This window comes from Microcaecilia unicolor, chromosome 5, assembly GCF_901765095.1.
Source record: "Microcaecilia unicolor chromosome 5, aMicUni1.1, whole genome shotgun sequence".
In the NCBI taxonomy this organism is placed as follows: domain Eukaryota; kingdom Metazoa; phylum Chordata; class Amphibia; order Gymnophiona; family Siphonopidae; genus Microcaecilia; species Microcaecilia unicolor.
The window spans coordinates 106,403,490-106,418,245 of record NC_044035.1 but is presented as its reverse complement, the minus strand read 5'-3'; the positions used below and the strand labels follow the sequence as shown (position 1 = coordinate 106,418,245).

General features: G+C 42.5%; 1 protein-coding gene across 1 annotated transcript in view; it reads left to right on the top strand.

Annotated features, from left to right (window-relative positions):
* The window catches only part of LOC115470194 (anthrax toxin receptor 1-like), a 138,004-nt gene that overhangs the window by 95,075 nt on the left and 28,173 nt on the right, over positions 1-14,756 (top strand). The window contains exons 13-17 of the mRNA XM_030203156.1: positions 205-300; positions 2,329-2,364; positions 8,111-8,209; positions 10,816-10,983; positions 11,396-11,476. Of these exons, the coding sequence (XP_030059016.1) occupies positions 205-300; positions 2,329-2,364; positions 8,111-8,209; positions 10,816-10,983; positions 11,396-11,476 (480 nt within the window). The remainder of the gene's footprint in view (positions 1-204; positions 301-2,328; positions 2,365-8,110; positions 8,210-10,815; positions 10,984-11,395; positions 11,477-14,756) is intronic.

The window sequence follows — 14,756 nt, the reverse complement described above, 5'->3', positions numbered from 1 at the left end:
ATTGATGTTAAATTAGACCAACAGCACCAAACTATCAGTTATGCCAAAAATATTACGTTTATATTAATTAGAATATGCAATGTACATTTCAGACTCATAAGGGTTAATCAGGTCTGACTCCATTTCCTTTTCTGCCTTATTGCTGTTGAGATCTTCTGTTCCAATTTAAAATGTGAGTTTGCTGATTTTCTCAATTCTTTCCAGCCCACAGGAATTATCCTTTTCATTGCACTTTTGGTGCTGTTTCTTTTGCTGGCTCTGGCACTTCTGTGGTGGTTTTGGCCTCTTTGCTGCACCGTGGTAAGTTCTGTGAGCATTTTTTTTCATGTTGTTTTATATATTTCTAACATTACAGATAACCATCAGCTAAGGTTTTCTTCCCTATTCTGTATCTGTGGAGAAAAGCAGCTGCTGAAGAAAAGTAATACCTATTTTTAACTACTATTGTCTGTAAAGTCTGATTATTTTGAAGATTTTTAGGAAAGGTAATTGATAAACTAGGGATGGGCTGTCATTTACAATGGAAAGTCAAATCATAACTAAAAAAAAACCACCTATTCTCTGATACCTTTGGTTTATCTGCATTCTCTTGAGACCCCTCCCTTCTTTCTCCTCTCCATTTATTTTATATTAGTATTGTAAACTCTGCAGTAGCCATGCTGGACCTCGTGCGGTATATCAAGCCTCTGGAAATAAATAAATAATTAAAATGTCAATGAGCTATCCCATGTTGTTGCGTGTCATTAAAACCTGAAAATGAGGAGGAAAAACATTAAAATTCCTGCTATTCATTTGCCAATAATAATGTTCACTGTTTGGAAAAAGGGTGCATGCTTTCTGAACCAGTGCACACTCTTTTCTTGATAGTGTGTCATTGCATATGCACAAAGCATCGTACATGCACAAACGCTGCATATGCGCATGCTGTCAGGGAAGGAGGGTGCACGTTCAGAAAAAGTAGGTCCTTTTTCCAAACAGTGCGCCCTCTTTCAAAAGAGCGCACACCAGTGGCGTACCAAGGGGGGCGGTGGGGGTGGTCCGCCCCGGGTGCACGCCGCTGGGGGGTGCCGTGGCGCGCGCCTGTCAGCTGAGTTCACTAACTTCGCTGCAGCTCCCTCTGCCCCGGAACAGGTTACTTCCTGTTCCGGCCAGGGCAGAGGGAGCTGCAGCGAAGTTAGCGAACTCAGCTGACAGGCGCGCGCCGCGGCACCCCCCCCAGCGGCGTGCACCCGGGAGGGTGTCATTTCGCCAGGGGTGAGGTGTCATTTCGCCGGGGGGGGCCCACGCTGCACTCGGGGGGGGGGGTGCGCATCGGCGATCCGCCCCGGGTGTCATGCAGGCTAGGATCGCCACTGGCACACACTCACCCCCTGATTCTATATATGGCGCCTAGATTCAGTGCATAACTTAATTGGAGTAAGAAGATAATTAGCATTTTTAACAGCACTTAACAAGCAATAACGAGCACTAATTGGCAATAATTGCAATTTATGCGCAGAAATCTCTAAGCATATTCTATAAAGAACTGCACCTAAATCGCAAAATGTGCAGTTCAAAATAAATGTGCGTAGTTTAAAGGGGGCATGTTTATGGGCGTTTCACAGGCATTCAAAAATTTACATGTGTAATTACAGAATACAGGTCAACGTGCCTAGATCTACACGCAGGGATTTACACCAGGTTTTTAGATTTAGGCACCACGGTATCGACTGTGTTTTATACACCGTGCCTAAATTTTATAGAATACGCTTAGTTCCGCGCAAACTTTTTAGATGCCATACTACCACTACTACTACTAATCATTTCTATAGCACTACTAAATGTCCGCAGCGCTGTACATGTCACATACGCCATAAATAGAATCTGGCCCCCAACGGCTTTGTTCCGAAGACATAAAAAATGGCTAATGAAAACAATCATGATGAACATTCTTGAAAATGACACAGGAAACAACACAAAACAAAATATTTCTGGCTACCCATTCCTATTGTAAACTAGGTAATGATAGTATAGTTGTTTCAGTCTATGACACTGCCATAGACTTGGACTTGGATAGACTGCACACACCATAGGAATTTTGCATGGTAACATCTCTACCTCTTATCTCCTGTGCTGTGTGTTCTGTAAAATGTGAAAAAGGAACAAGTAGGGAAAGAGACCTCCTGAACGCTAAAATATCTTGAGTGTGATAGGGATGGGAGTAGAATGGAGATCTGGGTCTCCTAATATTAAGTTGATTATTGGATAACACAAAATAAAGATGTGTAATGTGTATTAGATAACACAAAATAAAGAATTGTTATTTGTGTTACCTCATAAATGCTTTAGGTCATCAAGGATCCACCACTTCCACCACCTGAAGCAGTAAGTAAATGTTTGTTTGTTTGTTTGTTTGATTTTTTAATTACAATCAAGGGTATTATATACTTGGGGTTCATTTTCAAAAGAGAAAAATGTCATAAAGCACCGTTTGGATGGATTTCTTCTCAAAATGTCCAAATCGGTATTTTTGAAATCTGTTTTGGAGGTGTCTATCTATGCATTTCGTCTGCAGTGCATCCAAATTACAAGGGGGCGTGTTGGGGGTGTTTCAGAGACGGGATTAGTGCATGCCTAACACTTGGACATTTTACACCAAAACGTTTAGGGTGAAAACTTCAATGTTTTGGTCTAGACCTGTTTTTCTAACGATTAAGACACAAAAAGTTGCGCTAAATGACCAGATGACCACTGGAGGGATTTTAGGGATGACCCCCCCCCTTACTCCCCCAGTGATCACTGACCCGCTCCCACTCCCCAAAATGTGAATAAAAATAGTACTCACCAGCCTCTATGACAGCCTCAGATGTTATAACCAGGTCCATTAGAGCAGCATACAGGTCCCCGGAGTAGTGTAGTGGTGGGTGCAGTATACTGTAGACAGGTAGACCCAGGCCCATACCTCTTCCTACCTGTTAAACCTGTGGTGGAAAATATGAGCCTTCTAAAACTCACCAGAAACCCACTGAATGCACATATAGGTGCCCCCTTCTCCATAAGGGCTGTTATAGTGGTAGTGGGTGGGTTTTGGAGGTCTTAGCAGACAAGATAAGGGAGCAGTGGTGAGATGTGTTCCTGGGAGCATTTTTCAAAAATGGCCTAAAAAGATAAGCGCAATAAGCACAAAACTTTGAAATAGTATTTTTTTTTTTTTTTTTTAAAGATAGGTGTTTTTCTTTTTTTGAAAATGAGTATATTTCCTATTTGGATTTGGTACTTTTAGCACAAAATATCTAAAGTCCGATTTAGACGCACAATCGAAAATGCCCCTCCACATAAACAATACACTTTTGGTCATTTCAAAGGAATGATGGGCTAGAGCATTGTCTGGTTGGTCGGCCCTAAGTTTCACTTCCTCAATATCTTCTCTGAATATACACTCTCCAGTGCCTTCTCCAGAAACTGGCCACTGGTACCTCCTCTAGAACAGCTGGCCTGTTTTCTTCTGGCACTACGCAGTTCTCGCTGAGTTTCAGCCAAGTGGTGCCTGACCTCCCACACTGTTCTCACAAGACTGAGAGCTGCACAGGAAGTTTGGCACTGCACAGCAAAAACTCACTGAGAGATGCTGGAAGAAAACAGAGCAACTGTTCTAGAGGAAGGTATCAGAAGAAAGCATCTAACCTAGTGAAGGGTAATTAGCAAACTGGAGAAAGAGCTGACAAGGACTTAAATGCTATTCTATAAACTGCGCCTAACTTGAGGTGCAGCTTATAGAATAGTGCTTAAGGGGGGGAGGGGGTTGGCGCTGATTTGTTTTAGGCTCGATATAAGGAGTCCACCTCTTTGTGGCCAAGCTGTTCTCAGCAGAGAAAGCACCAAAATTGTTACTACAAAATTCTCGTCACATGGTGACATGGAGGGTGATTTTATAAAGCTGTGCCTATGTTTATGCACCAGTCTCCCGATATTCAAAAGTGTTTAACTGGTTAGGATTGGTTCCTGGCCAGTTAAATGCCCCATAACCGCTGAATATCACCGGAAAATGGCTACCAAATAGCCGATTATATTGGCCAGCATAACTGGCTATCCACAGATTTTCAGCCCACTTTAGCGGGATATATTTGCCTACGTGAATATGTCGGATATCTTTGACCGGTTAGAAGATAACCGGTTAAGTGTGAATATCGACATGGCCGGTTATCGTCCAACTGTCTAAAAAGAACCCGGATATTTAATGCCGGTCACCGGAAACTGTCCAGCATTGAATAGCTTTGCTTAGCAGTGACCGCAGGTGTTAGCAGATCTAACTCCCGCGGTCTGAATATTGGCCCCCAAGAACATACCGATTCTGTAAAGGAAAATAGGCACCTACTTTTTTTTAATAGAATACTAGCATAATAAATGATTGTACTTAGATTGTTAAAGAATGTACATGTGTAAATATTCGTCCCACCCATGTTTTGCACAAGCTGTGCCAATATTAAGGCTTACCTGCAAAGTAAGCGTCATCAAAAATTGCCAAGTACTTACAGAAGAGCACACGGCCTGAACATGGTCATTTATGTTTATATCCTCCAGATTCTATATATGGCGCTCAAAATTGCATGTGGAAATTTGGGTGTGCGCTCAATTTTTCCACACACAATTTAATTGAATAACAAACCAGTTAGCACCGATCATGGGGCGCTAATAATTATCGATGCTAATTGGGAACAATTTGAATTTACGCACACATCTTACTAGGCTTATTCTATAAAGATGCGCGCACAAATTCTAGTGTGCGGATTTGAAAATGGGGTGTGGCCACGGGAGGAGCATGGGTAAGTCATGGGCATTTCAAGAATTTGCACGAACTGTTACAGAATACGCCTGATCAGGGTTAACACTAGGTTTCAGTTGATGTAAATCCTCATGCCTAAAAGGTTGGATCCCAGCGCTAGGCTCTATTCTATAAACAACACCCAACTCAAAGCGCCGCATATAGAATAGTGCGTAGCATTTATTTTTTTCGGTATCGATTTTTCTGGATTCTATAAAGGTTGCCCAAATTTGGACGCAGATCTCAGATCCGCATGCAAACAAATTAGTTAATGAGCCATTAACAATCAGGACTTACACATGGATCCATAGGAGCCAACTTTTCAAAATGATTGCGGGTGCTTAATTTTTTTTTTTTTATAGGTGGTGCATTTCTCCCCCTCCCCTCACCCCCCTCTCCCTCTCTCTCCCCCCTCTCCCCCTCTCTCCCCCCTCGCGTCCCCTCTCCCCCTCCCCTCGCCTCCCCTCAGAGTTCCAGGCCCCCCTCCCTCTGCTCAGAGTTCCAGCCCCCCCTCCTCAGAGTTCCAGACCCCAATACCTCCCTCCCTCCTTCCTCAGAGCTCCAGACCCCCCTCCGAGTTCCAGCCCCTCCCTCCCTTCCTCCGACTCGAGTTCCAGCCCAACCTCTTCTCCCACTCCCACAACAGTCCTTCGCCTGCCCCTCGCCTTCCTGCATACCGCCCATAACTTAAAAGTCATCTTACCGGGGTCCCGGCGGCAGCAGTAGTGAAAGGTGAGCACGAGCAGGCTCGGTGAGTCGGCGCTTCAGCCTGCCTTCCCTTCTCGTTGCTCTCAGTTCTGCCTCTGGTTCCTCCCTTGCGGAAACAGGAAATGAGGGCGGGACCAGAGGCAAAGCTGAGAGCAACGAGAAGGGAAGGCAGGCTGAAGTGCCGACTTGCCGAGCCTGCTGGTGCTCGCCTTTCACTACTGTTGCCGCCGGGACCCCGGTAAGATTACTTTTAAGTTATGGGCAGCATGCAGGAAGGTGAGGGGCAGGCGAAGGACTGTTGTGGGAGTGGGAGAAGAGGTCGTGCAGTGGGCTGGCTCCTGGGGAACCTCCAGTTCCAGCGGAGAAATATTGGGGGTGCTTGAGCACCCACGGAGTCGGCGCCAATGCATGGATCTATCTATGCACTATTCTATCACGCAACAAAATCAAAGAAGTGGAAAAAGCCAACCCAAATGTCCAGGTTGATCAAAATGTATTCTTCAAAAAAAAAAATGCTGATAGAACAACCCAACACGAGCCGTGTTTCGACAAACACAGTCTTCGTCAGGGATATCTGTCAATTCAGCATACAATATGCTGTCTTTTTGGAATTGCCAAAATAAAGTAAAACATAGAAAGATGACCATCCGAACATGTCAGGAGATCACACTGCACACCTAAATCATCTTGCACGCAACTCAAAATGGGGATGTGGCTGGGGGAAGGACATGGGCGGACCAAGGGGCATTCCCAAAATTTTGATGCAGTGTTATAGAATAGGGTCATTTATGCGTCCAACTATCATTAGTTGCGCACTCGCATTTACACCAGATTTCAGCAGACATAAGTCCTCATGGCCAAAGTTGGGCGAAGGAATCCACGCCAAGCGCTATTCTGTAAAGGTTGCTTTGAGCTAAGTGATTTTTTTTTTAAATTGGCACTTAGCAAAGATTTTAATGGCACCTAACTTTACTGGCACCATTTACTGAATCTGGCCCTATATGTCTACATAGCTGCATACATGACTAGAATGCTGGCATTTATGTGCATTCTTGCCACCTAATTGTAGGCAGTTCCTCATAGAATTATGCCCATACAGAGCAGTTCTATATACTGCGCCATAAGATAGGCGCCAATTAGGTTTCTAACTTTGGACACCAAAATGGTAGGTAAGCACCAAAACTAGGGTAAACAGCAGTTAGATGTCTAACTGCACTTAGGGTCTCTTTTATTAAAGGGTTGGCGTGCAGCAACAGGCAATAGTTCCCACCCCCAGTGTGCACTTTTTCCAGTTACCGCTGGTTTATTTTCTCTCCCCCCCCCCCCCCAAAAAAAATGGCTGTGCGGCAAGTGGTTCACTTACCACACGGCAATTTCTTTTCCAGCAAAAAAAGACGGCCTTTTACCCGCTGCGGTAAAAGGAGGCCTCAGCGCACATCAAAAACCCACACTGATGCTAGCGCAGGCACCCCTTTTTACCACAGCTTAATAAAAGGACCCCTTAGGCGCTAATGTATAAGATAGTGCCTAAGTGCTTTAACGTGTAACTGCAAGGGGGGTGTTAATGTGGGTGGGGCATGGGCAGATCACAGGCACCAAACGTATAGAATACTGTAAGTTGAGCATCTGGGTTCCAGCACTGAGTCGCTGAGATCTACACCCGCCTTTTACATGGGCGCTTCAATATTGACTCCCAAATGCCAACTTAGGCTCTCTTCTGTAATGCAATCTGGATGCCCATATGCCTTAATAGAATACTGTACTAGCACATAGCTTTTAGGCATCTAATTTTTTATGAATGGTGCCAAAAATTCAGCATTTAACACTGTTCTATAAAGGTGAAATTCAGCACTCAACTTTGGGTGCAAGGATTTACAGCAGCTGAACCCTGGTGTAAATCCTAGCGTACAAATTAGACACAAATCCTCACTGTTTCGTAACACTGTGCACATCTTTTGTGAACGCCCCCGACCCGCCATGCCCCTCCCATCACCACACCCCCTTTTGAGTTGTGCGCCATCCAATTTAGGCACCAGTTGTTACAGAATAACACGTAGCCATATTGGCACCCAAATCATAATTAGTGCCAACTAAATGCTTGTTAGCTCCAATAATTAAATGATTTGAGCCCATTAAGTTATTATTTTGGGCGCTGATCTGGGATCAGCACCCATATTTGAGCGACCTGTATAGAATCTGGGGGAAGTGTTTGTTTTTGGTTATATTCGTTGCTGTTCCTGGAGAAAATCTAATCTGCTTCTCCTTCATACAGTAAATGATTGTCCTTTGTGTGAACGGACTTTGCTACTTGCTTGGTAGAACGTAGATCTTCACACACACACAGAGCTCCTTCTGTTCTCCTGGATGCAGATTCTGGGCTGAAGGTTTGTGTGCAGCTGAGTATAAATAAAGGTCACCCTTAACAGAAAAATGGCTTCTAACTGATAGGTTGCAGCTGTGAGCACAAGAGTCCTTTTTATGCTGTCCTTGCATCTGTACAGTGTCGTCTTCAGAGCTGATGCCTCAGAAAGTGCTAAAATATTGCTAATACACCATGACGCTTGCATCTCGTAGAAAATTATGTCTTCTTCTTTCTCTTAGGAATCTGATGATGAGGACGGACTACCAAAGAAAAAGTGGCCAACTGTAGATGCTTCTTATTATGGGGGCCGAGGAGTTGGGGGCATTAAACGAATGGAGGTAAAGAGTTTTCCTGCGACAATGGAAATTATCTTATGATAATTTCCGTTTATTAAGAGAAATTCCTTAAGGAAATACATTGATTTTATGTTTTGTTTTGTTTGGGGGATTTTATATTTTTTGTTTTGATACAAGAAATATTTTCTTTCATTTCAATTTGTTTAGCTTATGCTGAGCCACTTCTGCCAGCACTAAGAATATTTTAGGATATGCAAAAACCATTTACCCCCATATTCTATATATATGGCACAAAAAATTGTGCATGCAATTTACTTAAGTAACAATACAATTAGGGCCTTTTTCTACAAAGTTTATGCTCCTAAATTTACACACCTAAAATTTACATTTCTAAATTTATGAGCATAATTTATGCTCATAAATTTATGCTCATAAATTTAGGAGCGTAATTTTTGCTCCTAAATATATGTAGGAATATAGATTACATTCGTAATTTAGGAGCATAAATTTAGGAGCATAGCCTTTATAGAATAAGGCCCTTAGCACCAATAATTGGGTGCTAACAATCAATTATTGGTATTAATTGACAATAATTTGGATTTACACGTGCATCTTGCTATGTGCTATTCTGTAAAGACGCACGCGCAAATCTTTTAGCAGAAAACTGAAAAGGGGGCATGGCCATGGGAGGGGCATGGGTGGGTCAGAGGCATTCACTAAAGATGTGAGCAGTATTATAAGATTTGCGGGATTCACGTCTAATGTATGTGTGAAGATTTACACTAGGTTTTAGTTGGTGTAAATCCTCACACCCAAAGTTGGGTGCGGATTCTAGCGCTTGGAGTGCCATTTACAGAATAGCACTCGGCATGTATTTCTGGGTGCCATTAACTGAATTTAGTCCTTAGTCTGCACTTACATGGTTTTAGCATTTAGCATACACTAATGATTTTAGCACCCATTAAATGAGCTGGAGGAGAGGCCTAAATGCATGTGTCACACACATGCTTGTGCCTGTATTTATCTTTTTTCAGGGGGGAAGATTGGAAGGAGGGGCTGTTCTAGGGGTCGGGAGAGGAGAATGAAAGCAGGAGCAGTTCTAGGGGTAGGACAGGGATCAGAAAAGGGGACAGTCAGAACTGCTCTGCCGCTACCTGGAGGCTAACCTGGCACCAGCCAATATTCAGACCGGCACCTGGTTACCTCAGCTGCTAATGTTAACACAGTTTTTTGCTATCCTAGCTTTAATGGCTTCCGTAATTAGTTAGCACTCTGATTATGACTGCTAAATGGTTAAGTCTCAGCTCCTCCCAGGCTCTGCACAATCTCCACCCCATGGATCACCACCAAATCAGTATTTTTGAAACCCAATTTGCAGACATTTATGCAGTTCATCTGCAATGAGTCCAAATCTAAAGGAGGTGTGTCAGAGGCATGTTAACAGTGGGGTTTGGGCCTTCCTAAGACTTGGACATTTTTCAGCCATAGTGGAACAAAACAAAAACGTCCAGAACTAAATCTAAGACATTTTGGTATAGACATGTTTTAATAATGACTAAGCCACAAAAAAAGTGCCCTAAATGACCAGATGACCACTGGAGGAATAAAGGAATGACCCCCCTTACTCCCCCAGTGGTCACTGACCTCCTCCCACCCCCCAAAGATTTAAAAGAAACAGTACATATCAGCCTCTATGACAACCTCAGAGGTTATGGACAGTGCTATTAGAGCAGCAAGCAGGTCACTGGATTCGCCTAGTGGTCATTGCAGCGCCCATATCCCACTCTAACTGTTACACTTGTGGTGGAATATGTCAGTCCCCACCAAAAACCTACTCTACCCACATATAGGTGACACTTGCAGACACAAGGGCTATTGTAGTGGTGTGTAGTTGGGTACAGTAAGCGTTTAGTGGGTTTTGGAGGGCTCACCATACTATGTAAGGGGGTAAGAGTGAGATATGCACTTGGGAGTTTTTATGTGAAGTGCAATGCAGTGCCCCCTAGGGTGACCCACTGCTTTGCTGGGATGTCTGTGTAACCAGTCTACTAAGAATGCTGGCATCTCCTACATCCCAGTGGCTTGATTTTGTGTGTTTTTCACTTGGATGTCTTTTTTATTTTTTATTTTAATGGACCAGAAAGATAAATGTATAGACCACAAAAACATCTAGCAAATGGCCATTAAAAAAAAAAAAAAAAAAAAAAGATAGGTGTTTTGCTGTTTTAAAAATGGCTATATTCCCTACTTGAATTTTAGATTTTTATGCAAAACGTCCAAAGTCGGACTTAGTAGTCATATCGAAAATTCCCCTCAACGTTAGCATGGCATGTCCTCAAACTGATAACTCTTAATTTGGCAAACTTTTGTTTACAAAAACGTTTCACAGTACTGTGCATAAAAGAGGAAAAAATACTCCACCATTTATCTGAACAGGCGGACAAAAAAAAAAAATCACACTGGAATTTGTAAATATTCTTTCAAGCCAAAATGATGTTGTACAGATTCACCATCCCTAACAAGAGCCCCCTATATACATATCGAAACAACTACTAACAGTACTTTGAGATATAAAGAGAAATTGTATACAAATTATAACAAAATTGTATACAACTTATAACACATGTACTAATATTAATATTAATTAGGTAAGATGGGGTGATAAAGGTTCAACGGAAGAAGGTGCTAAACTAGAAAAACCCAAAAATGCTGTTATCAAACTACCAGAACAAGAATATGAACCTTGGGAGCCCAAACCTAAAAAGTACTCTCCACAGAAGGTACCGCTGGAAAGGAAATGGTACACTCCAATAAAGGTAAGTATTGTTGGTTCTATGGATTACTAGAGCTCAACAGTTATTTAATTACTCACTGTTTCAGCCTGGGATAAACATAAAGGAATCCTGTTCAGAAGGAATGGATCCTAAGGAGCTTAGCCGAGATTGGGTGGCAGAGCCGGTGGCGGGAGGCGGAGATAGTGCTGGGCAGACTTATACAGTCTGTGCCAGAACCGGTGGTGGGAAGCGGGGCTGGTGGTTGGGAGGCGGGGATGGTGCTGGGCAGACTTACGCGGTCTGTGCAGGTACAAATCAAGGTAAGGTATACACAAAAGTAGCACATATGAGTTTATCTTTTTGGGCAGACTGGATGGACCATGCAGGTCTTTTTCTGCCATCATCTACTATGTTACTATGTTACTAAATATTTGCAATGAACTCAATTTTACAGGGTAAACTTGATGCTTTATGGGCTCTCTTTCGACGAGGTTATGATCAGGTATCTCTGATGAGACCCCAGCCAGGAGAAAAGGTAAGAGACAGGTGGAAACAAATATTCCAAATTTGAATTTTATTTCATTTATATTTCTGAAAACATGTGGAGTGGCATTTTAGAATGGAGTTACAAATTGGAATTGAGACTTCCAAGTTTGCAGGTGTAAAGTTCCGCTAGAATTTTAGAACAGGATTTCCCAACATTGAGCCTGTTCTAAAATACATGGAGAAATGGATGACTGTGCACCAGTTGCATGCAACAAGAGTATCCATTTTAGAACAACTAAAATATCAACAGGACCAAAACAGGCACATAAATGTTTATATTCTGAAATGCCAATGTATACGTTTGTGTGGTAAAACATAAAATATTTTTGTTAGCCAATTTAGAAACATAAAAGTTTATTGTTCAATATCCCTTTGAATTTCACATTCAGGGGAGACAGCGACGACTGAGGGATTAAGGGGGTGACCTCCTCTAATCCCTGCAGTAGAGCACTACACAAAATGAGGACCTTTCTGAAACCTGGACAACCCAAGTAGCAGGTGTAAATCGATCTTTTGGAACATAGATATGCATTCCCCTTCCGAAATACGGAATATACATTTAATTTTTTAGCTTGGCTTAATCCCACCCAAAAGACGCCCAGGCCATGTCCCTTTTGCCGTATGCATACATTTCAGTTTTATTGGTTTTGTAAAATTGTGAGTTAGACATCTATGCAATATAAACATCTAAACGCCAATTTACACACATTTAAAAGGTGAATAGTGCTTCTAAAATAATCACTTTAGTCCAGTGGTTCTCAACCCAGTCCTCAGGACACACCTAGCCAGTCAGATTTTCAGGATGCTCCCAATGAATATGCATGAGACAAATTTGCATATCATGGAGGTAGAGCATGCAAATCTATCTCATGCATATTCATTGTGGGTATCCTGAAAACCTGATTGGCTGGGTATGTCCCGAGGACTGGGTTGAGAACCCCTGCCTTAGTCCAAAGAGATGTGGGTATCCTGAAATGAATGAATGAATAGTAATAGGCAGTCACTAAGGGTACTTTGAAACAAGCAGAATGATCTTGGGGTCAAAATGAATCAAATCCTCATTAATGCACATTTATTTCTGGTACCATTGCAACACTGCGTATGGGATCAGACACAGTGGAACCACTTTGGGAGGGAAAGAAAGCAGAAGCACAAGCCACTTTACCAATTACATTGAAGTAAATCACAAGCAAATAAACAAGTCTTTCCCTGCCTTCTCCCAAGTCCCATGGCTCATGATATCAACAGCTCAGCAGGGAAAATAAAGAAGGCACCAGCAGAGGAGATTGGACAGGGAAATGCTGGACCATGGAGGATAAAGGAGGGGAGAGGGGACGGGGAGATGCTGGACCATAGGGGTGGAGGGGAAAAGAGAGGGCACAGGGAAATTCTGTACCATAGGAGTAGAGCAGACATTGAGGGGACAGAGAAATGCTAGACTAATGGGGTGGAGGAGAAAGGGAGGACAAGGAGATGCTGGGTGCAAGTATAGGAGGAGAGAGGGGGGAACTGGAGATGCTGGGCTTCAAGTGTGGGTGGAGAAAGAGAAAAAGAGAGGAGATGCTGGTATACAAGGGTCTATGGAGGAAAATCGAGCAGAAATGATGGGCATGGTGAAACCATGTGGGGGAACTCATAAGAGTTGTCAAGGAAATAAGTGAGAGGAGGATGGTGAGTACAGAAGATAGAAGTGTAGTAATGGTGAGTGGGTAAAATAGAAGGGAATAGGAAGCCAGGGAAGGTGTGAGACAGGAGAAATGAGAGAGTTAGGGGTGAGAGGAGGAGATGTAAAGTTGAAAGGTAAGTGAAATATAGGTGGAAGATTGAAGAGTGAGAGGGTGAAATTTCAGTGGGCAGACAGAAAAGAAAGAAGAAATATATCAGAGACAGATGTAATGAGGAAATGGAAGAAAACAGGAGGAAAGTGGAGAAAAGACAAATGGAAAGCATTCACTGGAAAGAAAACTGAAGACAGGAAATCAGAAAAGAGAAACTGGGGCCAACATGCATGCAAAAATAAACCCAGACAACAAAGATAGAAAAAGTGTTTTATTTTTCATATATTAAATTTAATGTTAGCTGTGGGAAATGTGCATTATGGAAGTTTTTGTATTTTGTTCAGTACAAGAGGAAATGCATTTCTGTTTTTATTTATCCCATGTTGTGGTACCATTCCTATTTTGTCTTATAGAGATTCCCAGTTCAATTTTTGTCTTCATATTTCTTTTTCTAAATTGTGATCCCTTGTTCTGCATTTGGTGAGAGTTTGTCTGTATTTTGCATTTGACTGAGTGGTACTCTGTTTGCATGTAGTTTCTGTGAAGAGATCTGTAGCAGTACCACTTGTTCTGTTTTACCTGTAGTAGGGGTATTGATGATTTAGGGCCCAATATAATATTTATAGGGTGGCCTATTCACAGATAGAGTTCCTGCTGTTTGAATCATAGGCTTGCTATATGTTTGTTGAGTTAGGAGTTTTTCAGGTTTTGTATTATTTTACAATATTCCTTTACTGAAGACATTTATGTTGCTGTTACTCAGAAGGCACGAGAATCAGAATATATACACGCTTTTGTATGGTAACTTCCGTGGGAAAATGTGCTAGTTCTGATCTGTACCTGTTGTTGGGAGGGAGATAGGGTTTTTGTGGATGCAGAGCATGTTTACATTTAATTCGTAGGAACTACCATACTGTGTCAGACCAAAGGTCAGTGAAGGTCATGTGTGCAGTGTATCACATAAGTGGGGATCGTCCATCAGGCATGTCCTGGCCTGAAAAATAGATGAAAACTATTACCCTAAACCATGAATCCAAAGTTCAGGTGGCAAAGTCACCAGAAGTATATTTGCAAATAGGAGTTTTCAGTACTTTATAGCTATTTGCATTAAAAAAAAAATGAATATAGGGAAGGACCAGAAAATTGGGAGAGTGACTTCGATGCAGGAATAATGCAATCAATAGAGTAAGAAAGAGGACAAAGAATCATTAGAGCAATCAGTTTTGTTGTTAGTGATATCTATAATACAAAATACACCACAGAGACTAGTAAAAAAAAGCCCCATTTCTGATGCAAATGAAACGGGGGCTAGCAAGGTTTTCTTCTGTGTGCATGTGGGAGTGTGTGTGTCCCTGCCCTCTGCCCTCTCTCCCTTCCCCTGTGCTGTCTGTCCCCTCCCCCCCTCGGAGTCGAGTCCTTCAGTGTTAAGTTTCTTGCTGTGCTGTGTTTGTGTTACAGAGATAGTGAGGGCTTCTGCCCTCTCTCCCCTCC